At 38.5% G+C, this 27,241-nt stretch overlaps 2 protein-coding genes across 2 annotated transcripts; one reads left to right on the forward strand and one right to left on the reverse strand.

The window, feature by feature from the left end:
• Positions 1 to 2,991: 2,991 nt before the first annotated feature.
• On the reverse strand, positions 2,992 to 14,482 carry LOC146393549 (uncharacterized). Its single transcript, XM_084930726.1, has 10 exons — positions 14,029 to 14,482; positions 13,874 to 13,941; positions 13,647 to 13,761; positions 8,511 to 8,659; positions 8,259 to 8,401; positions 8,012 to 8,174; positions 7,170 to 7,263; positions 6,979 to 7,066; positions 6,163 to 6,236; positions 2,992 to 6,069 (listed from the first exon to the last, which is right to left on the reverse strand). Exons 1-10 carry the CDS (start codon positions 14,070 to 14,072, stop codon positions 5,256 to 5,258), a joined length of 1,752 nt encoding a protein of 583 aa, XP_084786852.1. The 5' UTR covers positions 14,073 to 14,482; the 3' UTR covers positions 2,992 to 5,255.
• A 4,358-nt stretch (positions 14,483 to 18,840) lies between these two features.
• On the forward strand, positions 18,841 to 25,488 carry LOC146393550 (uncharacterized). Its single transcript, XM_084930811.1, has 9 exons — positions 18,841 to 20,953; positions 22,089 to 22,156; positions 22,570 to 22,617; positions 22,753 to 22,817; positions 22,907 to 22,944; positions 23,503 to 23,582; positions 23,730 to 23,792; positions 24,407 to 24,457; positions 24,994 to 25,488. The coding sequence occupies exons 1-9, from the start codon at positions 20,821 to 20,823 to the stop codon at positions 25,045 to 25,047; spliced, it is 600 nt and encodes a 199-aa protein (XP_084786937.1). The 5' UTR covers positions 18,841 to 20,820; the 3' UTR covers positions 25,048 to 25,488.
• The last annotated feature ends 1,753 nt before the right edge of the window (positions 25,489 to 27,241 follow it).

Here is a 27,241-nt window from a genome sequence, read left to right on the forward strand (position 1 = left end):
GCGAATGCTGCTTACGCCCAAGTCTCACAGTCTCACAGTCTTCCTGTTATGGGAGCAATAGAAGGATATATTGCGCCACATTAAGGGAATGTCAGTCCTACTCACATTTCTTAAGGAAGACAGAACCGTGCACATAAAGCCTACAACAGTAGTCGAGGGGGAGTCGACTCAAAAAAGTTACTGAAATCCCAGTGTTTGTGTAGAGTGAGAAATTGGGTATGCATTATCTGACACAGCCGTATTAAATACGCTTAATAAAATCTATTTAATACTTCAACAAAAGTATTATCACCTTTGTTGGTAACGTATTACCAACATTGACATTTACATTGACATGTAAATGTTTAGAAAGAAACCCATCATTGACATTTAATATTCTTCTCTTGGGTGCCTTCTGAAGGGGGCACAATGGCTCTCCTGCTGTCACTTGAATACTCTTTGCTTATACTGGCCTTCTGCATGTCCTTATTTACTGCATCCTGTGATTTTCTTTGTGTCTCTCACTTTTCATCTCCATATTATACATTCTTTGTCCAATATATCCCTCCTCTCACTATCGCTCCCCTACACATGCCTAAACCATCTCAGCCTTGCTGCTCAAATATCGTCCCCAAAACACTTATATCCAGTGAGTAGTTTTTTTATTGGCACACTTTATGCATAAAATAATAAGGCCGTGATATCTTGTTGTATCTTGCAGCAGAGATATACAGCATATACAGCATAAAAAGTGACGAGAAGATGTGTTGTAAACTTCCACTCACAATTTAGATAGTTGGTAAATGTTGAGAAAGGAAGTGTTGCAAGAGTTGTAGATCTTGTTCATGTGGCATAATCATGCTAGGCTGTTGTTGCTGCTGTACAAAAAAGAGAAAAAGATTCAGTTATTGTCTCCCCTTTTCATATATTATATTATCTGTTGTTACACTGTGAATGTGTTCCGTTACTGTTTTTAAAGTGTAGTCTGAAAAATATAAAAAAAAAGGTCCCACAAAGTCAGGAGGGGAATTTGAAAGAGCTCAGTTTTGGTTTGTGATTTGTTCTGTTGGTTTTCTTTCACACACATACAATCAGTAAAACTTTACTGATATCACTGTTACTGTATTACAGCACAAAACGGCTGACATGTAACTCAACTGCATTGAGGTTGATGTTATTTTCCTGCTATGCCCAACGGCCAGAAAGAAAAACCAACATTGGTTAAAGTAAATGATAAGCTTGAAAGTATAACATACCCATGCACTGGCTCTTAAAACCACAACTCCATACAATTCTTTCTTTTGAAATATTTATTAATGCAAAACAAAACATGTGAGTTAACATTTAAAAATTTTCTTAACATAATTTTATTGGAAAACTTAATTTATCTTTTTTTAATAAGTTATTTTAGTTGTATTATTATCAGAAGTAGTTAATAATAGAATTAGCATTTTGTGATAGTTTTTTGATGGTCTGAATGATGCAGGGGAAGAAGCTGTTTGTGAGCCTGGAAGTGTGGGACCTGATCTACCTGAGGCATCGGCCAGAGGGTAGCGGGTCAAACAGGTGGTGAGCAGAGTTCAAGGGGTCACTGACAAGTGGGACAAGTCCTCTATCTGCACGTCGTACGCTGTTTCATCTCCATCATCAGCATACTTGACGATGACGTTGGTTGGGTGGGTTGATGTACAGTCATGTGTGTACAGGGTTGTACAGTAGGGGGCTGGGAACGCAGCCTTGCGGGGATCCGGTGCTGTAATATATATAAAGAACATACACTACCAGTCAGAAGTTTGGACACACCTTCTCATTTGATGTTTTTTTTTTTTTTTAACTTTCTACATTGTAGATACATACATACATAAAACCTTTTACTTTGTTGGCAGTGCTGCAAACCCTTGGCCTTCTCTCAGTGAGATTCATGATGTAGTCACCTGAAATGATTTTCGCTCTACAGGTGCAGCTTGTCATTGGTGGAATTTCTTGCCTTTTAATGGGGTTGGGGCCATCAGTTGTGCTATGCAGAAGTCAGGTTGGTAACACAGCTGACAGCCCTATTTGACAACTGTCAGGATTCATATTATGACAAGAACCAACCAGCTAAGTAAAGACAAATGACAGTCCATCATTATTTGAAGAACTGGAGGTCAGTCAGTCCAGAAAACTGCTAACACTTTGAATGTGTCCCCAAGTGCAGTTGCAAAACCAACAAATGGCAATATTGGCTCACACGAGGACCGCCCCAGGAAAGGAAGAGCAAGAGTCACCTCTGCTGCAGAGGATAATTCATGAAGGTCACCAGCCTCAGAAATTGTTCCCAAAATTAACAGATTACTAGGGACTACTAAGAAAAAGCAACAAGCAGAAGAGATTGGTTTGAGCCAAGAAACGCAAGGAATGGATGTTAGACTAATGGAAATCTGTGCTTTGGTCTGATGAATCCACTCGCCTTGCCTTCGCATGACACAGAAAAGGTGAACCGAGGTCTCTACATGAATGGTTCCCACTGTGAAGCATGCAGGTGAGTGCATTTTCCTCTGTGCTGTGAGAGGTTGGAGGTTGACCTGTTTTGAACAATTATTGGCAATCAGCTCATCAGCAAATATACAATGATTAATTTTAAAAGACAATTGAATAAATAATGTATTTAGAATGATAGTTATTCCATTGTAAATATCTAACATCCCTCCTAAATTTTGAAAAATCCTAAAAAGTGTAATCTGGATTTTGTATGACATCAATGCTCAAAATTTCACTTGGCAATCTAGAATAATATAAATATTTTTCATTCTCAGTGTAATACTGTAATACTGATCTTGCCCCCAGCCCACCTCAATTTTTTGTTTTTGTGCCGGTGCCTCTAAGGCGATACTGAGTTTAGCTAGTAGGTGGCAGTAGCGACTCAGACAAATGAGTGACTGGCAAAGTAATCCCTTACAAAAGTAACGCAGGTCAGTTTTGGTAATGGAAGCCTTCAGTAACAAAGAACTGCTGTTTTGCTGTATTTCAGAGCAATAAACCTCAATTTGCACCTGGATGAACCTTGTCTTCCTTCAGCATGTAACAGTAACATAAAGTTATTCTGGCTTGTGATCAACTTGTAAGTGATTTATGAGTCAGTTATGAGACTAATTAACCCCTACTAAATCTACTATTATATGCTATTGTTTATTATTAGTGCATTTTCTATATATTACGCCATACCAATAGGAAAAACTCTGGGCCAGACACAAACAAACAAATAAATAAATGAAACAATGAATATCTAATGCGTGTTTTTTGGCTTCTGGCATGCTCACCCACTGCAGGTGAGTCTGTTTTGGTCATGTGATTTCATGCAAATTCACACTGCAGAGGCGACAGTGTCTGCTCATGCTGAGACCACAATATGGAGGCGGACCCTGATAGACATCCAGCCTCCAAGTAACACTGAAGGAAGCCAGCATTAAACATCTGAATTAAACAACATGAACAGAAAAGAGCTACATTATCAGGAGTATTGACTAAGTACTGAAAAGTTTATAATAAATGCAGCACTATTTGTATGACTCAGTGTAGCTGCAACTGTATTGTGTTTTTCATTACTATATGCACATTAGTCAAGCTTTCAGATATGTGACCCCCTCCATTGTCATTAACAGGATTACATTCTTCTTTGTATTGGTTTTTTTTTGCTATCGGTTTTGTGCTCTCATTTATTAACGAATTTGATTTGAAGTACCAATCTCTAAAATGGGTCACCGCATTGGGATCCAAGGTACAAATGATACGCAATGATGCTTGAAGAATTTAATATTAAATTGTTTGTGCAGACTGTACAAAGTACAGCATACTGTAGATCATTAAAAGTCTTCAGCAATGTCTATTTGAAGCAAACACATCTCAGAGTAATTCACTTTGAACATTTTTTTTAGCTCGGGAAAAGCAAAGAGATTAAAGCTCACTTGTTTTAGCATTTACGACAAATTTAACATATTTTGGTCTTATCAGTATTTATACATTCCAGTAATACATTTCAAATGTCCATCCATCCATTCGCTTCCGCTTATCCTTTTCAGGGTCACGGGGGGCGCTGGAGCCTATCTCAGCTCTCATAGGACTGCACCCTGGACGGGTCGCCAGTCTGGCACACAGAGACAGACATCCATTCGCACTCACATTCACGCCTATGGGCAATTTCGAGTTTGCAATTAACGTAACCCACTAACTGCATGTCTTTGGACTGTGGGAGGAAGAACCCACGCGAGCATGGGGAGAACATGCAAACTCCACACAGAAAGACCCTGGCCTGATGGTGGAATTAAACTCAGGACCTTTTTACTGTGCGGCAACAATGCGAACCACTGTGCTGCCTCATTTCAAATGTGTTATTTACAATTAAGTGAAAACAAAACAAAAGAAAATAACTTGAATTTTGGATATAAAACAACATGACAAATAAAACTTTTTTCCTAAACATTTGTTGAAAACAAACACTTAATAAATTACGGTCATAATTACAGCCATATAATATCTGAAAATTCTTCAGCAATGTTTCTTTGAAACAAACAGAGCCCAGGGTAATTCACTTTGATTGAAAAGCATTCTAATGGCAACATGTACATCACTTATACCCTAAATATCACAGTTGGTTTTTATTTGAGATCGGACGCCATAACTGAAAGTCCATTTCAAACCTACACAACAACCTTCTACGTAACTGACGTGCACTTCCCGAGAAAAATAACCACTGTTCAGTCGACACGTACCACAACGACCTGAATGGTGTGGAAGGCTGTGGTGTAGGGATAAATGGAGTTTCTAGTTCCAGCGTCATGTATGATGTAGATTTACCGCAGAAGTCCAAATAGACCTTAAGATTTACCCTCTGGTGAATGCATTCAGAAACTTGCCCAAGGATATATTGGCATGCAGACTGAAGTAACCTTACATTAGTAGATGACCTGCTCTACCTCCTGTGCTCACCCCTCAAATCCACCGGTCAAGTTAAATTCAGTCAGACCTTTAAGGGTCGGGTCTCCCTTGTAAAAGAGATCTTTGGTCTCAACGGGACTAAACTGGTGAAATCAAAGTTAAATAAATAAAATAATGTTTGTTATGAGTACATTTTAAATATGCTTAACCTAAGTGTTCTCACAGTGCAAATCTTTGACTTACTATATAGAATAGTTTCCAAATGACAGCAGGATCATATTCTATAAGAAACAGTTATCATGAGATCATTTTCATGCATCCATGTATTAGAAAGAGCTAAAACTGAAGTTATGGTCACAACACTACACACTTTGATAGCCACTCTCTGTGATTATTGGTACAGAGCATTTAGTGGATATAAAACAGGTGGATACTTGGAGTTCAGAGACACGCTGCCCATCCTGAACTGGAACAACTGGGCTTAAGATGCTTTCAGGGCTCTTTCTAAGTAACTCCTCCTCCGACTTGTCCAAATGTTCCTTATGCTCAGTATTTCTGTGCTCTAAAAGCGAAGCATCAGGCTGCCTCACCAAACTTGGAATTTCCTGATAGTCGTCATCCACTGCAAGAAAACTATGTGACCCTATGGGCACACATATGGGGACCTCTTGATAGGACATGTCTGTTGATAGAAGAGGTGAAACCACTGATGGTGAAATACCACTTAGTTGTGCAGGAACTTGACAAGCTGGTATCTGGTGATCCGGACATCTCTCCATGCCACTGTTACTGGGATGGTAATTAGAGTCACAAAGCATTTCAGCCGTCCCCTGGGTGTTTAAGTTGTCTGTCATAGTCTGATGTAAACAGCCAGGAAGAAGGAAGGGATAGGTTTTATTTTCAAATGCAGATACTCCAGAACTCGTTTCAGAGAATAATTCACTTCCTTGTGTATTGTTTGACTGTGTCGGGAGACTGGTGCTCACTGGTAATGTTGGGCAAATATTTGGGAATATTTTACACAGCTCATTCTTAGCAGCTTTAGCAATAGAAGATTCTCCATTCACAGCAACGGGGCTTTCAGTATTTGTATAACTGAGATCAGAGGAACCCGTGCTGACCCCACTGCTTTGCTGAAGACTTCCACAGCTTGTGTCTGTCAGTGACATCTTCGACCTGAATACAAAGAAACAATTACTGAAACTGCCAGATATAAATCCTCAAGGAAATGTCTTGTAATGGTGATGCATCAATGCAGTCAATACTAACCCCAGTTCACTGTCAGCTGGAATAAGGGTCTCAACATGTATGGGGATGGTAATGAAGTGTTCAAGGTTCAAGACCTAAGCAAAAGGAACGAACAGTCTTAAACATTTCAGTTAAAGGAGGAAAATCTTTTGGAACTTTAGTATGTTTCTCAAAGTGCCTTTTGTATTCCTTAAGATATCATTTCTGGTTGACTTAGTTTGCCCTGTTTTTGGGACAATAGGATTTAGTGACTGATTTTACCGTAGAAAAAACCTGTTAAGCTGCTACTTTGCTTATAGAGGAATAACTGGTTTGTCTGTTTACAGAGCAGTTAAAACATGTCCTGTTGTATTGTTAAAAAATGCAGAGCTGGATTCTGATTTCAGCACAAGTAGTTTTCAAATTACATTGTGCACAATTTCTGTTAAATCCTAGCATTTGTGAAGGCCATTTGACTCCAGGGCTGATTATGCCATGAACAATGAAAAATTAAATATAGTGTCACTTAAGACAGGCCACAAATTCAAGTTCAGCTATAGTCCCTGCAGATCAGCTGATTTTTAGTGCCAGTCTTCATCAGCTGATGGCTAAGCAGATACATTTCTATTCTAATCGCCAAATGTTGTCCACTAGATGCATTCGATTTTCTTTTGACTATAACAGTCCTGATAAAACTACTATTTATAGACCAAATGTAAATCCAATTATGGCAAATGATGAAAAAGTGATGCAATATAATGATCTAATGAAAATCACCAAAAGATTTTAAATTGTTAATAATTATTAATAATAAAGTTAATGAATGCAACCATTGAAGTTAGAAGTTTTTGACCTCACCTGTCTCACCTTCTGCTCACTTGGATTAATATTAAGAAAAGAGGGATTTGTAGTTTTCGGAACTGCATCGTAATATATTTTTCTCAACCTAAAAGGAAATGTAGGAAAAAAATGACGACCCCATTCAAGTATTTAGGGGAAATATGCACTGACCGAGGCACAAGAAAAACTTGTTAATCTACATGACTCACTTTGCATAACAGCCATATTTAGCAACGCTGAGGATGACTGCAGCAATGCTGAGGGTGATAATGATAACCAACATCAGGTTGTGGTGGGAAGGACCTGTGAAATAACATGTATGAAATAAGTTTAATAATCGCAGTCTTGCACAGATGTTATACAGCAGAGAGATATAGTAGGATAAAGTGCATAGCATATGCTTATATGTCTGCTAACAGACTTGTATTTTGTGTTAGATGTGTTGTGTTGATGACATCGTGTGTCACTACTTAATGCTATATAATTCCTAAACAGTTTCTTCATATTGCCTCAAAAGGATAGTTTTTAGTTATTTATTTATACCAATGATAGTGTCCCATTGCATTTGTTTGTACTCTATGCACCCTCCAAAATGTAAGTTACAAAGATAAAATATACATTTTTAAAAAAGTCTTCATGCTGTATCTTGTGCTATACATGGTATGAATGTTCAGATCGATACTACTTAAAAGAGGACATAGCATCGTAATTTATTGATTTATTGTTGCTTTGTTGTTCAGGAGATTAAAAAAGAGAAATTAAAACTGTACATATTATACATACAAACTATTTATCTCTTTGCTTTTGAGATTTTCACATATCCTGTATATTCGTATACACTTCTAAATTCACTTTTAATGTTACAATCTAAGCTGCTCATCTCCACTTTTCTCTGGAGACAACGGCTTACATGATAGTTAGTTTGAGAGTTAATATTAAAACTCATATTATTTTTCAGCTGAATGTGTAATAGAAATATAATTAGGGCCTCTTAACACAGTTAAGAAATACAGAATTTACTGTTTTACAACTGAATAAAGACAATACTTACCAGTTTCAAATTCCCACTCTTTGCTACTGTCACTGAACTTGCCACTCAGACTTAAGAAGCTTTTCACGCTGACCACATATGCTGAACTTGGAGCCAGGTCTTGACCTTTTATTACATAGTAATTTAGTCCATCAACTGTGGCTGGTTTGAAAGGTCCAGATGTCTAGTATGGAGGAACAAAAATGAGTTTGACAGTTGCCCATGTTTACATCTCCAGAACAAATAGTTACTGTGGCATTGTTCCTACCTTTTCTGTTTCTCCTTTTTTATAGTAAGTCATCTGAGCAGTCATTTCATTGTTTATAAATCCCTCCATGTTTGACGTCCACTTGACTTCAAAATTCCCTTCGAGTTCATTGACTGATTTGATTGTTGGAGTTCTTGGTTTTACTGTACAGAAACAGAAACAAAAGCATTAAAGTGAATGTTTGTTCACCTCCAGAGAGTCTTTCTGGCAGATGCAGAGTTATGGGAAATAATTTGAAAGAAGCCAACGTACTGCTCTCCGTGACATTGATAGCTTTTGACTCCATGATGTTGCCATCTTTCCAGACTTTTACTGTGAGAGTTTGTCCTAACACACGCATCAGTTTGAAGGAGCAACAACACTTTCCAATGCCACACTGTTGTACAGTGCAGTTCTCCTCACTGGGGAGCAAAGGATAATATGCAAAACACTTTAATTAAACATTCATATGCCACAGCATATTTACACTGTCAGCCACAGCATTGAAACCACAGACAGATGAAGAGAGTAACAAGTAATGACTATCACATTAAATGCAGTGTTAATGATTAACCTTGGATTCCAGTTACACCCAACTAATCATCTTTGGATCATGCTAACCTCCCGCTACAACAACGCCACATTTTTATCCTTTGTACACATGTCCCACATACTGAGGCAGTATTACTCTACAGGGAGTGCAGAATTATTAGGCAAATGAGTATTTTGTCCACATCATCCTCTTCATGCATGTTGTCTTACTCCAAGCTGTATAGGCTCGAAAGCCTACTACCAATTAATCATATTAGGTGATGTGCATCCCTGTAATGAGAAGGGGTGTGGTCTAATGACATCAACACCCTATATCAGGTGTGCATAATTATTAGGCAACGTCCTTTCCTTTGGCAAAATGGGTCAAAAGAAGGACTTGACAGGCTCAGAAAAGTCAAAAATAGTGAGATATCTTGCAGAGGGATGCAGCAGTCTCAAAATTGCAAAGCTTCTGAAGCGTGATCATCGAACAATCAAGCGTTTCATTCAAAATAGTCAACAGGGTCGCAAGAAGCGTGTGGAAAAACCAAGGCGCAAAATAACTGCCCATGAACTGAGAAAAGTCAAGCGTGCAGCTGCCAACATGCCACTTGCCACCAGTTTGGCCATATTTCAGAGCTGCAACATCACTGGAGTACCCAAAAGCACAAGGTGTGCAATACTCAGAGACATGGCCAAGGTAAGAAAGGCTGAAAGACGACCACCACTGAACAAGACACACAAGCTGAAACGTCAAGACTGGGCCAAGAAATATCTCAAGACTGATTTTTCTAAGGTTTTATGGACTGATGAAATGAGAGTGAGTCTTGATGGGCCAGATGGATGGGCCCGTGGCTGGATTGGTAAAGGGCAGAGAGCTCCAGTCCGACTCAGACGCCAGCAAGGTGGAGGTGGAGTACTGGTTTGGGCTGGTATCATCAAAGATGAGCTTGTGGGGCCTTTTCGGGTTGAGGATGGAGTCAAGCTCAACTCCCAGTCCTACTGCCAGTTTCTGGAAGACACCTTCTTCAAGCAGTGGTACAGGAAGAAGTCTGCATCCTTCAAGAAAAACATGATTTTCATGCAGGACAATGCTCCATCACACGCTTGGACTCCACAGCGTGGCTGGCAAGAAAGGGTATAAAAGAAGAAAAACTAATGACATGGCCTCCTTGTTCACCTGATCTGAACCCCATTGAGAACCTGTGGTCCATCATCAAATGTGAGATTTACAAGGAGGGAAAACAGTACACCTCTCTGAACAGTGTCTGGGAGGCTGTGGTTGCTGCTGCACGCAATGTTGATGGTGAACAGATCAAAACACTGACAGAATCCATGGATGGCAGGCTTTTGAGTGTCCTTGCAAAGAAAGGTGGCTATATTGGTCGCTGATTTGTTTTTGTTTTGTTTTTGAATGTCAGAAATGTATATTTGTGAATGTGGAGATGTTATATTGGTTTCACTGGTGAAAATAAATAATTGAAATGGGTATATATTTGTTTTTTGTTAAGTTGCCTAATAATTATGCACAGTAATAGTCACCTGCACACACAGATATCCCCCTAAAATAGCTAAAACTAAAAACAAACTACAAACTACTTCCAAAAACATTCAGCTTTGATATTAATGAGTTTTTTGGGTTCATTGAGAACATGGTTGTTGTTCAATAATAAAATTATTCCTCAAAAATACAACTTGCCTAATAATTCTGCACTCCCTGTAGTTTACTAAAGTCATTGTTTAAACGGCACAAAAATTATGGAATAAAATTAACAGTGCTCATCTATTGACATATTCCCCTGAATCCCAAAGAAGATTAACAGACAGAAAAGCAGCTGCAACTGTTTAACACTTACTGATTAAAAAAAAAAAAACAACCTAAAGAAACAAAAACAAATTTGGCAAAACTGTATTAAAAGTACAATATGTTTGTTCTTCACAAGAATGTACCAACCATTTAACTTCCATAGATTATTAATTTAGTTTTTTTTTTGTTGTTGTTGTTGTTGTTTTTTTTAAAAGTTTGATATAACTCTGTGCACATTCATTTTACCTCTCAGCACCAGTAATACTGAGTTTGCTGGGATTTCCACTGAGAACTTCCACACAACAAGAACTGTCTAGAAAGCGAATGAGGAACACAACGAAGAGCAAAAATCCAAACATCCCAATCTAACTGAGAATCCACTCAGTGTGCCAATGCAAGTCCGGTCCACATACAGCCGACCCAGGAACCCCCACACAGGCAGTGGCGTGTCCAGCGGGGTGGCCTGGGGGGGCACAGCCCCCCCCCCAACCAGACTGGCCACCCCAGGTGCCACCCCAAAGGCAAAACAATAAAATTCAATCAAATATCAAATGTCCGATTATGTTTTCACGGTGAAGCTCAGATATCCGAGTGTAAGTGAATGCAGCATCGGCTTCTGCGCTATGTGCATCACGTTAGCAAAGGTAGGAGAGTCAAGCACGAAAGACTGCACTGCAGGAAACAATTTTTCGGTGAAAGAAAATGAGGACAGAATAAATGTAAAGTTTAGTAAACTTTGGTGAAATTAGCATACCAAGGAAAAAATAACACTTAAAGAATTATTGCAGCCTTCGAATATTTCAGACAGTATGCTACTGAGGGGAGCTAACATAAGAGTTATGAGTTATAAGATATAATCTAAGTCGTAACATTGCTTTATGGAGCTGCAGGTTTGGTTGCAGGTTAACATAGCTGGCCATCGGGCATGACTTATTTTTTATTTTTTTTGTAACGGCATGAACAATGAGAGGTGGTGGATTGGCCAGATGCAGGTCAATGTGTAAAATTAACTCAGTTGTTTGGTGGTGGCTATGGCGGGGCTTCCACAGAGGCCAGCAGGTGGATGAGGGAAGGGGAGGCAGGAGGAGAGCCCCGAGGCAGCCGCCAGTCCGAGTGTCAGGTGAACTGAACTTCAGGTAAGATGTTATGACCTGCAGTCTATCTGGGTCAGATATAAACCAAGTTTAGGTGGAGTTTATTTTCGTTGTGCTGACTTTTTACCGTCAGTTACAATAACTCGTACTGCGTTCTAGGCAGCTTGACGGAGTTTTTATACAGCTGGGTGGGTGCTATGATGTTACTGATAGTGAACTTTATTTTATTCATAAGGTTAGTTCGTAGAGTTACCAACGGCTCCTTAAAAAATGGAATGGTCCCTCATTCAGAGAAAATATTACACGTTTCGTATTGAGCTGAGAAGAGATGCAGTTTGTCCCGGACTTTCGCTATAATGAAAAAAAGACACAAAGCTGGAGTTATTCTGTCGTTGCGCTGCACAGCTGCCTCTTCTTCTCTCATTCTCTCCCCCTGCCTCTCCTGTTGCTACTTCAATCATGAAACTGATCAATGATCAGCTGATCGGCTTTTCTCTCTTGTTTATTTATCGCCCACTTTGCGCCAGAAAGAGGAAACCAGCAGATGTCGCCCTAAACAACAGCAGCACGTTTAAGCTTGATCAGCTGTTGTTAGAATTTATTTAATATTAATTTCTAGTATCAGCTGATGTTTGCTGGAGCCACAGCTGTAAAGCTGCTGGTCATGATGTCGGTTTGGATATGTGGTGAGAGGGAAACATGAAGATGAAACCAGGAGATGTCCTTACTGAATCATCAGAGCTGAACAGGTGATGGAGAAACAGGTTTACCTTTTAGGTGACATGAATGAGTTGAAGGGAAGTTATGAACTGTTTCTGAGAGACAAATAACACCAGGATCCTTTTTTATGTAGCTGACAGCTGGTAACTGTGCAGGGGCGGGTCTAGGAAAGTTTTGCCAGGGGGCCAGGTAGGGCATTAACAGGGAAAGGTGGGGCACAAAGAAATACTTTTCTTTCTTATTCTTATTTAAAATGTCTAGCTTTTATTAAATAATTATCTAAATCTTACAACCAAAGTTTTTATCTGACGTAAAATGTATAGAAATCATACATATACCAACAAGACAGTGTACATCACTGTCACAACAGCATTTGTTTTCATTCAAAGTCTTTATGGCTTTAATACCTGGTGGGCCGGTCTCTAGTCAAAATGCCAGATTTTCTGTCCCAGTCCAGCCCTGCAGGTTAATACTGGCAGTGTCACCATGCCAGCTGACTGTATTTCATCATCAGCCAGTGTTGTTCTTTATCAATATTACCAAAGTTTACCATAAGGCAGCATAGAAAGTATTTACTTGCTTTCAGGTTTTATTCAAATGTTAGTCTTTTCAGTTGTTTCCCCACTTTTTTCCTGTTTCAAAATCAAACACCAGTTTGTGAGAAGATTATCTTCTTTTTTTAATAGGCAGATAAAGTTTTACATTGGAATTGGCTAATTTGTCAATTGTTTGTTACAAATGTTCGTATTTTAATATTCAAAAATGTTTTTGCCCAAAACATATGTGCACTATATGTCAGTAAAAATACTATGCAAATATTGCTGTCCTTGAATGCTGAGTAAACACTGACAAAGCACTGATTGTATCTCTTGTACTTTATCAACGCAGTATCTAAAAACTTTGCACCATAGTGGTTAAAATCTCATTCTAATAAGAGTTAAAAGCGCATTCAGTTATTAGGTTTATAGGATTATTGAATCATGGTTAACAGTTGGTAGAATTTTTTTTAAACATTATCTGCCAATTACATCTGCCACCCTTCTCCAAATCTGTGCCCCTATGGCCCCCCCAACAAAAATTTTCTAGACACGCCACTGCACACAGGGCAGATACCCTCAGATAAATCGTGTCCATACCCGGACACGTAGGAGCTAGTAGCAAAAGCAGCACCCAGTCAAAGTAAGCCTGTTGGTTTTAATGCCATGGCTGATCGGTGTAATACTAAAATCATCATGATTAAAAACACGCCGGGCATACTCGTCTGGGAGAGTCATGCTGTACTCAGTGCAGTTTTGCAGCTCCAGCTCACACTTCATCACCTGGACAAAGTCGTACGTACATTCAAGGTTGAAGCCAATTGTCGGATTCTTTCCTGAACGAAACATATTATACAAATACGTAAATTATGAGTGCTCACACAGGGCTCACACAGACTATCTAATTACAGTATTAAATTATTATTATTTTTACTGTAATCCACATACCAGGAAGTACGGCCGCAGTTATGTATCCAAAAAGAAGCACGGTATAAGAGATCCAGTTGCAAACTTGTCTGGAAGAAAAAACGAAAATAAGATCTTTTCTTTTAACAAACCTGACGGATTCGTGAAGAAAGTCAAATTTACGTTATCCAGGTTACCTGTTTGAATCCATTACGAGACAATTTAGTTCGCGTATTTTCATAGAAAGCGGACTGCTCGGCTCCAGCCTAAATCCATTCGCACAGTGTGCCGCTTACGTCCGAGACTCACAGTCTTTCTCATGTGAAAGCTGTTGCAGAATGCACCACTCATTTAGGGGAAGTCAGACTCACTGACTTTTCTTTGGAAGGACAGAACCGTGCGTATAAAACCGGGGGAGGGGGGAGTAGACTTACTGTAAAACACTGTAAAATCCCAGTTTGGCAGTAGAGTGGGAATATGGAAAGTTATGGAATAAAAACGATGGAATCATTTAAATTAAGCAACATTTTCCTCTTTCTTTTTCCCGTGCACATTATCGACAGGAACTAACATTACCTATTATATTTTGTTGGGTCTCTAAAGGTCACTGGCTGTCCTCAGCTGTTTTATATTACATTTATTCTGAAAGTCTCTGACCGCTTGTGTGTCATACTGTCAGAGGCCTGCGTTACTTAACAGGCTACGTATAGTAAACGGAACCTGAACATGAAATTATACAGCTTTCATGGAAACATTTTAGGCCTACTATTGCACATAATAAATAATGCCTTGATTCTAGAATTGCGATATGTCATTCTTGCACAAAGGTCGTTTTTATTATATGGAGAACATGAGAGGAACAAATAAACCATGTATAAATAATTTGGAAAAAAGTTATGATGAACACTGTATGATTATTTGTGACAAGCTAGACAATAAACAAGACAACAAACACAAATGATTCTATTCTATTCTTAAGGATATTTCTAATTGGCAAATTACTGCTGTAGTTTTGCAGTTTGATTAAAAAAAAATACAGTTCACATTTTCAACATTTTTTGCACAGTCAATAGCCATGACGTGACATAAATTTGTATATAGACTTATTTTAGGTTCAAAACATAACACACAATTACAAGAAACCTTACACCCATACCAGGCACATTTTAATGAATGTATACCCATGTATAGTGTAGCACTATTTTTCATTCACTGATGATGTAAAAGGTGAGGAACATGTTTTAGTCACGTTGACAGGAGGTTTATATGTCCCCTTTCATCTTCTTCCAGAAAGTGGAATGTATATAAAGCAAGTTGTGGTGTTTAACATGAATGTATTCTCAGAGGAATTTCCTTGTTGGAAGTCAAACTGCCATTGTTCGGGTGCAGGAGTCAAACCTGAGTTGTGTTGGATGTATTTTGGTTATATGAATGTATTGAGGGTTACACTTTACTTTAAGTTTTTCCTCTGTATGTGTTTCAGGGTAATTTCCGGATCTCTGCCAACTTAGAACACCTGGGCAGTGTGCTCCCTGACTTCAAATATATTACTGGCACTCCACACTCATGTATCCACGCCCAAGACTGAGCCTACTGGTTTCTATACTGTTACGTCCCCCTCACCATGGTGGCGGCAAAATCAGTTTTCCAACAAAATGTTTTGTTTAACTGCCAAAACAGTGATCCTCACTTTTTGTCATGGCCTTATGAGCCAGGATGTTTCCTTGAACTGTCTGAAGTTCACTGAAAACAGGAAGTCAGCATGGAAAACAATGGGAAAAATATAAACGGTATACGGTAGAAACGATATAAATTTGGCCAACAATAGAGATTTTGACTATACTGCGATAGCGAATGTTGATGGTGTCATCAAGCTGCGCCTGTTTTGGTCGAAAGCACTGCAGCAGCTGCAAACAACATCATCTGCAAATTATGCCAGGCGACAGTAATAGCAAAGAGACGAAGCACTTTTGGAATATGGGGAAAGGCAAAAACTGCACTTCCTCCACTTCCCTACCATTGATTCATTGATGCTGAATTCTCTCGCAGCTGCTCTATTCCCATTTTGTTGCAGTATATTAATGACTAACCTCGTATTGTGGATGGATTATCTTAGTTGCTCTCCTAACTGAAGTTTGGTTCGTTTCCTGCCATTCAAAAGCTCAATGAGGATAAAACTGAAATCCTCCTTATTGGCACCAAATCCAACCTTTTGAAGGCGAACCATTTCTCACTCACCATCGAATTAAAAATTTTATCTGGTGCTTTTGTTTTATTGTTGCCATTGTTTTACTAAGTGTTTTATCCTATTGCAAAGTGTCCTTGGATGACTTGAAAGGCGCATATAAATAAAATTTATTATTATTATTATTATTATTATTATTATTATTATTATTATTATTAATTGCATTTGTCCCTAACCACCAGAAACCCTCACGTTAACTTTTATCAAGTGGAGGTTAGCGAGATTAGCGTTCATCCTTCAGCTTCACTGTGCTAATGTTATGCTAACGTAGCTGTTTTGCTAGTGATCACGTAGGACATCATTATATACCAGCTAGTCCGACTTCAGTAACCCTACAAAAGTCACTGCTGTACGTTTTAATTTTTTCAGAAATCTCTTAGTCAGAACATGCTATATCATGTTTAGGTGGAAACTAGCGAGCTAATTTCCTGCTAACTTCTAACTCCGTTGAATTTAATAAATTTGTTTTCATGGATGCCTGAATGTTAAACTTAATTGTTACACCTGGTAAAGCAGCAACGCTGATCATTTTATTAAAGATGAAAGAATTCAGACAGTTTTTAACTCTCAGCGATGCCACAGTGTTCCTTTGACTTTGGGACCTGAAGCAAACAGAGTTTTGAACCCAGATTACTCCGCAAGACTCCTGACTACAGTAGCCGTACTGCTCCGGCAAGCCATCAGGTGGTGCCTTCATAGCTTACCAACGTCACTAAAACATTTTTGACAGATTTCTGCGCGCTGTGTACTACATAAAATCGGTTGGAGGTCAGTAAGCACAACCAGAATTCATACATAAGGCACACTGTTGATTTTTGAGAGAATTAAAGGATTTTAAGTGTGCCTTATAGTGTGTAAAATACATTATACAGAAGAAAAGAATATATCACGATATATATCGTTACCCCACATGCTTCAAATTATACCATGATATGGATTTTAGGCCATATCGCCCAGCCCTACTCAAGAACATCTCTTTAAACAGTCTTTTCTCTTACCATTGAGTTTCTTTTCAGATCCAGAATATATTAATTTACATGAAGTCTTTGTATGATATTGAAGCCTTTTTTGTGGTGAATTATGTACACAAGAAGGTCCTAAAAGGGCTTTCTTAATTAATGTCTGATTTTTTTCTCTCTCTCAATTAAATAATTAACACAAACAACCAGTTGTGCTGTTAGGTTTTCTGTAGGTTTTGTTTCACAGCTTTCAATTTTCTCCTCAAACATGAAGTGGCTTGGTGCCAAAAGAAAGAAAAAATAGTCTGACTACTAACCGATCAACTATTGCAGACACGGTCTGTTAAACACGGAACAATCAGGCTTACGACACATTGCAGGGAATCTGTCTGGTCTTGCAAGTGCATTGTCAAAGAAGACAGTTTCGTTTTTCCCTTTAGGTTTTTCGAAACACTAACCAATCCTGCACCAGCTATGGATATAAAATCTCAAGACTCAGTTGTGTTCCTAACATTGGACAAGCTGATTCTTTTTCACACGAAATTGTCTTAGACTCTGGATTGTACAACTAACATGTCGGCTTGGCGCAACAAACAAAACTACAGTTTTTTAGAAAGTTTAATGAAGAAACTAGAAAGCGAAAATTTCATAAGAAATTTTAAGTGTGCCTATGCCGCCGCTAATCAGTGTAGTTTGCCATTCATACGGTTACAGGGAGCAAAACTCAGCAGAGCAGCCATTCTCCACCATGAACTATGGCAAAAACAAACACCGCTCGCGCCTCACAGATGACACCTTACAGTTTTGTGTAAAGATGAGGTGACTTCGTACAGCCCCGATTTGCAGACGCTGTGCGCAGAGGTTCATAAGCAGACCCGACAATGTTTGCATGAACACGCTTTGAAGCATTACGTTATGGACCACTTTTCACACATAGTTGCTGTACCCACACAGCCAGCTGTAGCTTTTCATCTCACAGCCCGACACATACAAAAAAACAAAAACAAAAAACAGCCGAGAGAGCACAGACTTTACGCCCGGGAGGCGTGATTGCAGATGCCGCTCAGGTGGGTCCACCTCCCCTGCAGCGGCACTGCAGACCACGCCCGCCACACACATCAAACACGTAAAATAAATATTTATGCACTTTTGCATTCACTTTTTGTTTTTTGTTATTTTTACACAGTGTTCTGAATGAATAACAATGGTCTACAGCCAATCTTGTGTATTGTTATACAAACTTTGGTTGTAAGATTCAGATAACTATTTAATAAAAGCTAAATATTTTATATGAGAATAAGAAAGAAAAGTATATCTTTGTGTCCCCCTCTCCCTGTTAATGCCCTACCTGGCCCCCTGGCAAAAGCTTTGCTAGATCCGCCCCTGCACAGTTACCAGCTGTCAGCTACTTAGAAAAGGATCCTGGTGTTATTTGTCTCTCAGAAACAGTTCATAACTTCCCTTCAACTCATTCATGTCACCTAAAAGGTAAACCTGTTTCTCCATCACCAGTTCAGCTCTGATGATTCAGTAAGGACATCTCATGGTTTGGACCAGCCCTTTTTTTTCAGCTGTGGCTCCAGCAAACATCAGCTGACACTAGAAATTAAAATCAAATGAATTCTAACAACAGCTGATCAAGCTAAAAACGTGCTGCTGTTGTTTAGTGCTATAAACAAACATGAGAGAAAAGCCGATCATTGATCAGTTTCATGATTGAAGTTTCAACAGGCGAGAGAATGACAGGGGAGGCTGTCATAAAGTTCAACATCAGTAATTTAGCGCGCACAGCTGTGTAGAAACTCCGTCGTGCTAGCTAGCACGCAGTACGAGTTATTGTAACTGTCAGCACAACGAAAATAAACTACACCTAAACTCGGTTTATATCTGACCCAAATAGAGTGCAGTTCATAACTTCTTACCTGAAATTCAGTTCACCTCACGCTCCTGCCTTCGGTTTCCCTTATCCACGATTGAGCTCCGCGTTAGCCACCACCGGTCGATCGGCGGCCGCCTCGCCGCCTCGTATGTCTCTTTCCCCGCATGTCCTTTCTGTCAGGGCTGGCTGCCCTTTGTTGGAGCTCCGCGTTAGCCACCACCAAACAACTCAGTTATTTTTCCCACATCGACCAGCATCTGGACAACCACCTTTCACTGTTTATACCGTTACTAAAATGAATAAATGAATTATCGGCCCATATAAACGAAAAATAAGTCCAGCTGAGAAACAGTCCCATGGCGACTGATCGGGTGGTGAAACGAGTGTCAGCCGCTTCACTTTAAGCTAAGCCCGGGTGCTTTTGAGCGAAGCAGCGCTAGCCGCGCTAGATAGCCGGCTAGCAGCAACATCGTGAGAAAACTGTTGCTAATATGGGATGTTTTGACAAAACGAGCAGATATTTGACGTTTACACACCTACATTCTCGCCTGAAAATATCGTAAAAGTTTATTTTGTGACCTAGAAACACGAATAAGAGGAATATATTAAACGAAGTGGCAGCCGCCATTGTTTGACTCGGTAGAGGCGTGCTATGAATTGTGGGATATGGAGTGTTCCACCAAGCATACACCCTTGCGGTTACCGTAACTATTCAATGGTTCGCGCAACCTTAAAAATTCCAATGGCTCCTTAAAGCAGCGACGCTGTGCGCGCCGTTGATATTGTCGTCATTACGGTAATCCAAATACGGGTAGACAGGCCGTACTACTCCCGACATACCACTAGAGAGAGCCAACACACCACAAATGAAGTCTGTCTCTATGGGGCCAAAAGTTGAATCTTTCTCATGGGCCTAGAAATGGGCCTAAATTTGCACTAAAATCTAAATATTTAAAAAACTAAAAAAGTCATGAACACCAAAAGTCATAGCATACTAGTCCAGACCCAGCCGCACAAAATGATATAACATATGTAACCCTTGTGTCAAAACTGTGCGGCACATAAGCGCGGGAAAATTTTCACTAAAATATTAATATTTAAAAAACTATAAAAGTCATAAACACCAAAAGTCATAGCACACCATTCCAGATCCAGCCGCACAAAATGATATAACATATATGAAGCTTGTCTCAAAACTGCAGGGTGAGTTACGCGGCGAAATTTTAGGCGGAAGATTGAGAATAATAAGAATAATAAATCCGACGAATAGTAATAAGTGTGCCTCTTGGCATAGGCACACTTAACTAGACAAGCTGGTGCTCTTCAAGATAGCTAGTAATTTCACACTCACAAATATGAGACAATCCTGAGTTTCAAGTTCTTCAAGTTCTCTTCTGGTTCAGTCCATCTGTTTGTGTCTAAAACAGACTTGAAAGATGATTCCTGATGTCTATCAGTAGGTTGTCAGTTAGTATTATTACTGGTACTTCTCATATATACACATTTTAAGCAGTGTTCTTTCTGAAATCTTCGGTATCTTAAATATTATGACACGTCACATTTATATTTTTTCATCGTCTCAGACCTTATAAAGCATATGGTGTTTGAAAGTAACCAAAAAGAGTTTGTGGGGTTTTTTTTTATTTTAAATTAAACCACCTGTATATGTAAAATGAAATGCCATGTTTATATTTCCTTAAGAGGATATACTATTATTGAAGAGCTGTGTGCATTTTCCGCACCCATACATTACATTCTCTGAATAACTTAGGGCGGTGACCACTTAAAGAACAGCAGTTTTTCTTTTATTTGCAAAGCTATCCTTAATAAAGTACCATTCTATTTATTTAGAATGATACTTTATTAAGGCTGAAGTTCAAGCCTTATTTTGAAGGTCTCTTGCCGGATGTATAATGTATTTTTTATACTCGCTGGCTGCGGCTGCTTCTGCTCTCTGACTAAAATGTCTATCGTCAGTTTTGATAAATTACCTCAGGTATCAAAGATTTGGATCGCTCTGAGGCGGCTTGACAAAAAAGGTTCGTGAGTTTGTGTGAGTTTCTCGTCATCTCGTCAGCCGTGATTTTTTTTTTAATTACTCACTGATGTCAGTCTGTGCGTCTGTGTCCATGGCAACCAGCCCCTTTAACCCGTTAAAGTCAAAATGAGGATTATGTGCTCATATTTTCTTTTTCTTTTTTTTTCCAGATAATATAAGTTAAATCCATTTAAAAAAATGTTTACATATTATTTTTTGCTTTATCAGGCAATAACGTATTCATAAATAACCCCCCAAAAGGGTAGGAGCATTTCGCTGGTGACTGTTCTTAGCATATATTAGACCGCGAGCTCACATCTAAAATTATTTTATTTTATTTTTTCTTAAAAAGAACCAAAGAGGGAACGAAAATCTGATTATAGGATTACTAGAATCATGCAATTGGGTATTTAGCAAATATGTTAAACGGTTAATTTTAATAAGAGATGAATGAAATACTGTAATCAATCAACAAGTGTTCAGATGTGAGTGTTTAAAATCCATGTCAAACATGGACAAACAACACACCAAAACATTTGTGCCTAATATATATATATATATATATATATATATATATATATATATATTTTTTTTTTTTTTTTACATAACACTTACACATAATGTATATCTAAACAATCTGCAGTTAACTGAAAATACTAAACACAACAAATGTCTCTAGTTAACTATAAAGTCCATTCACTTGGATTGTAAATTTGATTTTTCATGACACTCATGTGAAGTGTGCTACCATGCATTCAAACACAGTATATGTAAATCCAGCTTTCTCATGACGGCCATAAGACATAAATAAGCACTTCTGTGTTGAGAGAGATTATACTAAATATACTGCTTTTTAGATCTGATGCACTGATAACATTCAATTAAGTTCAATCCAATTCAATTTTATTTTATTTATGTAACGTCAAATCACAAAAACAGTTGCCTCAAGGTGCCTACTAACTATACTAACCAAATGTCCAGCTACTGGCATGTTTTCCACAGCATTGGTGGCTGTTTTGGCTTATATCTTTATAAATTATAACTGAATGATTGATTAACCATTAATAAATGCACTGTTTGCAATTATGTAATGGTAACATTGTAAAAAGTAGACTCTTACATTTACTTTGCTGCAGATGAAAAAGTGGCTACTCTTCGAGAAGTGTCTATTCCCCCAGCTGCTGATGTTACCATCATTGTACAGGTATGCATTCATCCATCCATTGAGTCAGCCAATCAACTTTAAAACCTCAAAAGTTATACATTTAATTCTCACAAATAAGCATTTAAAGCAGACATTAAATTTAAAGATTTAAAATGATCACAGTCCTCACAGCATTTGTTGAGATTTGATTAATCTTTTATGTGTAATTATGTAATTGTTCTTTCTTATCATGTGTATTTTTGGATTTTTTTGTTTTGTTTTTGGTGTTTTGACTTTGACTTTAAATCATTGATTGTTAATATTATTAAGTATAAAACGTGAATGTGCTCTGTTGTTGTTTACTTATTAAAATATTGCCCATTATATTATTTTATATTATATTATATTATATTATATTATATTATATTATATTATATTATATTATATTATATTATATTATATCACCTTTTCAGATTGTCAGCAGTGCTTTTGGGCTGAACTGTTCCAGTGTTGTGTTCAAGGTACATGTGTAAAATACAGGCATTTCTCTAAATGTTTAGTGGAAGTGGGTCCATGTGTCAAAAATGATTAATGAAAAAAAATTGGGGGGGAGCTCTTGAAAACACAATAAGCTGATAAGTTTCCTCTGTGTGTAGATAAGGAACCATCATGGCCATCTTATCCCTCTGAACAGCTCCATCCCTGCTAACAACAAAAACATGTATGTGGTCTGGTGATGTAAAAGTCTTTACATTTAATCACTGCATACTGAAAATATATAATCAAGCAGTTATATATTTTTCTTCACAGACCTTACGTACTTGAGGTTGCAAAGATCTTTCAGCATGGTAATCAGTGTGTTTATCTTTAACAGTCTGTAAATGTTTCTACGTTTCATAATCCTGTTAATGGAATAACTACAGCCAATCAGCTTAGCTTATGGGATATACAAAGGCAATGGAATTATGAACAAACCTTGTATCAAATGTGGTGCTTGGAGGGGTCCCAGCACCTCTATTCTGGAAAAAGTATTTGCAATGATTAATTTGCTGTAAAAGAAAAATAGAACATAATATAAAGTATTAGATTTTCTTGTCATGGGACAGTTTTTTAAACAACATACAGAAATTTTAGAAGGTATCACAAATGGAATATCCTAAAGACTACTCTTGGTCAGCATCCACATCCTGTGAATGGAACCACAATTTTAATAGTAGCAGTGAATGGACTCGTTTTCCTTTATTTTGGATGGGAAACACATGAAACACATAAAACATGAATCAGTTTATCATGGCTAAATTATTCTACAAATAGTAAAGAAGATACAGAAAGAAAGATCACTACAATGTGTTGTCCTGAACAAAAAGGCACCTTTTTGATTTCTGTTTGGTTTCATATTACTTCAGTGTGTCCCAAGCCGAGAACCATCCCCATGACTGTGATCAATAAAACTATGAAAACAAGACTACAGACTATTGAAAGAAGGGTAAGTGCAAGTATTCTTTAATGAGAGTACAGTACAGTTAGTGGTTTGGCAGTAGTCCACAGACTGATCTCTGAATGAATATATTAACGACTTAATAACAGATGCTACTTGTCTGTAAATGATTTTAGATCGTATTTTTAATTATAGATACAGAGACTGGAAGACCTTCTACCTCAAGTCAAACTCAGGCGTAATGAAAAACTAACCCAGGTATTTAAACTTTCTTAAAGCGGTGAATGCACTGAGAAACATAGCAGAACCATATTGAAGAGTTTTAGCCTCTTCATCAAATCTCTTAACCCATAGGTGTCAAACTCTGGCCCGCGGGCCAAATTTGGCCCGCAGCCTAATTACATTTGGCCCGCGAAGCCATACCAAATTACTATTAGAGCTGGCCTACTGGTATTATATAGCTAATATATATATTGTTTAGTATTAAGCTTTGCTTGTTCCATATTCAGTTTTTAAGCAAAACGTGTTTGAGTCCATAAGAAAAGATTCCTTCTTATATCTGGAGGAATAAATATATTTCAATAAATATTAATGTTAGCCCACAACTTTGTTCCAGTTTTGAATTTTGGCCCACTGTGTATTTGAGTTTGACACCCCTGTCTTAACCCATTAAATCCCAAAGTTTTCCCTGCAAAATAAGTGCATACATTTTACTCCTTAGACATCCCCTACACACAATATGTTTAATTTTTTTTTAATGTCATAGGGGGTTAGAACAGCAACAGTTGTTCCCAGTGGGTTTAAATGGGTTAATATTACAGTGAGTTTTTAAAAAATCAAACACCTGGTCATTATCTTTTTGTCTGTATCAGGAAATTGAATGTCTCAACCAGAAGTTGAGGTTTCTTCATCAGAGAATGCAGGTAAATCAAAAGTAATTACCATCCAACTTCTGCACACAGGGTAGTTTAGTAATTAACTTAAAAAGTGAAAATCTATAATGGCACATTCACATAGGATAAGGCAGGCTAAGATATCCTTTATCGATCCCCTTGTAGGGAAATTCATTCCCTTCCTTTCACTCATCAGCATAAGGAGCAGTTGGTATTCACTGTCAAAATATCTGGTGGACCAACTCCAGTTAGAAGCCAGTGCCTTGAACAAGCACAAGCTGGCATGAGAATTAACCTAGCGTTTTTTTTTTTAAATTATAAATTAAAATAAAGCAAAATCTGTGTCTTTTATATATAACTCCTGTGTCTATTATGACATTGGGGATTTGTCTATTTATGATGTGCTTTACCACTCATCTGCACCTTAAATAACAGATTGAGATATGCAGCACTTTTATTTACTTTTATTTCAAATACAGTTGAGTATAATGAATAATGTGTGTTAGACATATTTACATTGTTTAGGTGTTTTTCTTTTATGTTGGTTCTGCTCTGAATTGTTGCAGGTAGCAAATTCTCACACATGGAAAGGGGTGTTGATCAGAGCCCCTCTGTGGTAAACTGAGAGCCGCATTTCAACTGCAGAGCAATGGTTATAATTGCCATCATGGTGCATCATGTTACTATGTACAGCTGGTTCATGATTTGTGTGCCCTATGTTATAGTGTTTCCAACTACTTATATTATTTATATTAGGATTTCAAACACCTGTAGCCATCCATCTAGTCACAGTCTGGACAAAAAGGCCTTAAACATTTAGATCACAGACTCGTGTTTGTATTCTCCAGGTTAATGCTGATAGTTCTTTCGTGTACTGCTTTTCTGTCTTCAAATGTAGTGAATATATTCCTGTCACCCAAGTATAAGAGCAATATATCTGTAAGACCTTCACTTACTTGAGTAGCAAACAAGTAGCAAACTCATTTTGACTGGTGAACGATGAGTTTGACTGTATACTGTGTGTACCTTGAAATAAATAAAATAATTGAAGGAAATAAAAATAGTCTGACTGCATTATTTGTTATTAATATTTATTCATTTTGGAACTCTTATGCTCAGAATCTTTGTTGTTGTTTTCTCTTACTGGTTGTGAAAAAGACAATGGTTGCAAATGTTGGGCAATTGAAGTCAGTAGCACTGACTTCAATTGTGATGAAGTGTTTTGAAAGACTGATGAGAGATCACATCACTTCTTCACTTCCTGCCACCATCGACTCACTTCAGTTTGCTTACCGGACTAATCGTTACACAGACGATGCCATATCTCACCTGCTCCACACATCCCTGAGTCACCTGGACACTGGCAGAGGGAATTATGTTAGGATGCTGTTCGTGGACTACAGTTCAGCATTCAACACAATAATTCCCTCTAAGCTTTTCACCAAGTTGACGGATCTAGGACTCAGCTCATCACTGTGTCAGTGGATCCTCAACTTCCTCACAGACAGACCCCAATCAGTGAGGGTGGGAAAACAAGTCTCCCCCTCCATCTCACTCAGCACTGGAGCGCCTCAGGGCTGTGTTTTAAGCCCCCTGCTGTACTCACTGTACACTTATGACTGTGTAGCCACATCAGACACCACCTCCATTGTCAAGTTTGCTGACGACACTGCTGTTGTGGGCCTGATCTCCGACAACATCGAGACGGCCTACCTGGAGGAGATTAGGAACCTGGAGACCTGGTGCCAGGAGAATAACCTCCTCCTAAACATCAGCAAGACTAAGGAGCTGATCGTGGACTTCACTACAAAGCAGGCGAGGAATTACAAACCCCTCATCATCAGTGGCACGCCAGTGGACAGTTTCCGATACCTGGGTGTTCACATCACTCAGGACCTGTCATGGTCCTGCCACATCAACACCCTGGTTAAGAAAGCCCGTCAGCGTCTCTTCTTCCTCAGAAGACTTAGAGACTTCCATCTGCCACTGAAGGTGCTCAAGAACTTCTACTCCTGCACCATCGAGAGCGTCCTGACGGCAAACATCTGCACCTGGTTTGGGAACAGCACCAAGCAGGACAGACGAGATCTGCAAAGAGTGGTGCGCTCAGCCGAACGCGTCATTCAATCAGAGCTCCCTGACCTGCTGTCCATCTACACCAAGCGGTGCAAGTCCAAAGCTAGGAAGATTATGATGGACCTCTCCCATCCCAACAATGGACTCTTCTCACTGTTGAGGAAACGCTTCCGCTCCCTTAAGGCCAAAACAGAGAGAATGAGGAGGAGCTTCTTCCCCCAGGCTATTCGGGCCCTGAACCAGGTGTAGGACTGGACTCTCCCACACACGTCACTATAAGACTGGACTCTCACACACATCACATCACCACACGCACCACCACACATTTCCTATAATCCTATAATTCCTATAATGTATAATCTTTATAATCTCTTCTGCTATTTGCACATTCTTTACTGTAAATTCCTAAGTTAATTTGTAAATTTTGTAGTGACCTGTAAATTGTAAATATTGTAAAACCTTTTTTCTGTCATTTAATGGTCGGGCATTGTACAGCTACAAGCATTTCACCCCCATGTCATACTGTGTATGGTTGTGTGTGTGACAAATAAAATTTGAATTTGAATTTGAATTTCCTGCCTATGTAACAAATGATGCAAGCACTGAAACCGGTCAGGTCTGTCACACAGTGTTCAGTAATTTTTCTTGTGAAGGGGATTGTGCATATCCAATTGCGACATAATATGCAAAGGCTAGGTGGCATCATGGGATTTTATGAAAAACTGTCATTTATTTGCC

Source organism: Perissodus microlepis, chromosome 1, assembly GCF_051167445.1.
Source record: "Perissodus microlepis isolate ML-2025 ecotype Zambia chromosome 1, ASM5116744v1, whole genome shotgun sequence".
Taxonomy (NCBI): domain Eukaryota; kingdom Metazoa; phylum Chordata; class Actinopteri; order Cichliformes; family Cichlidae; genus Perissodus; species Perissodus microlepis.

Excerpts from the sequence above, each read along its gene's own strand:
- LOC146393550 (XM_084930811.1), top strand. The coding sequence starts at position 20,821 with ATGTATAATGTATTTTTTATACTCGCTGGCTGCGGCTGCTTCTGCTCT. Across the intron at positions 23,793-24,406 it reads GTAATGAAAAACTAACCCAG|GAAATTGAATGTCTCAACCA; the intron begins GTATTTAAACTT and ends TGTCTGTATCAG. Across the intron at positions 24,458-24,993 it reads TTCTTCATCAGAGAATGCAG|GTAGCAAATTCTCACACATG; the intron begins GTAAATCAAAAG and ends GAATTGTTGCAG.
- LOC146393549 (XM_084930726.1), bottom strand. The coding sequence starts at position 14,072 with ATGAAAATACGCGAACTAAATTGTCTCGTAATGGATTCAAACAG. Across the intron at positions 13,942-14,028 it reads CTCGTAATGGATTCAAACAG|ACAAGTTTGCAACTGGATCT; the intron begins GTAACCTGGATA and ends TTTTTCTTCCAG. Across the intron at positions 8,660-13,646 it reads AGCATGACTCTCCCAGACGA|TGAGGAGAACTGCACTGTAC; the intron begins GTATGCCCGGCG and ends TTTGCTCCCCAG.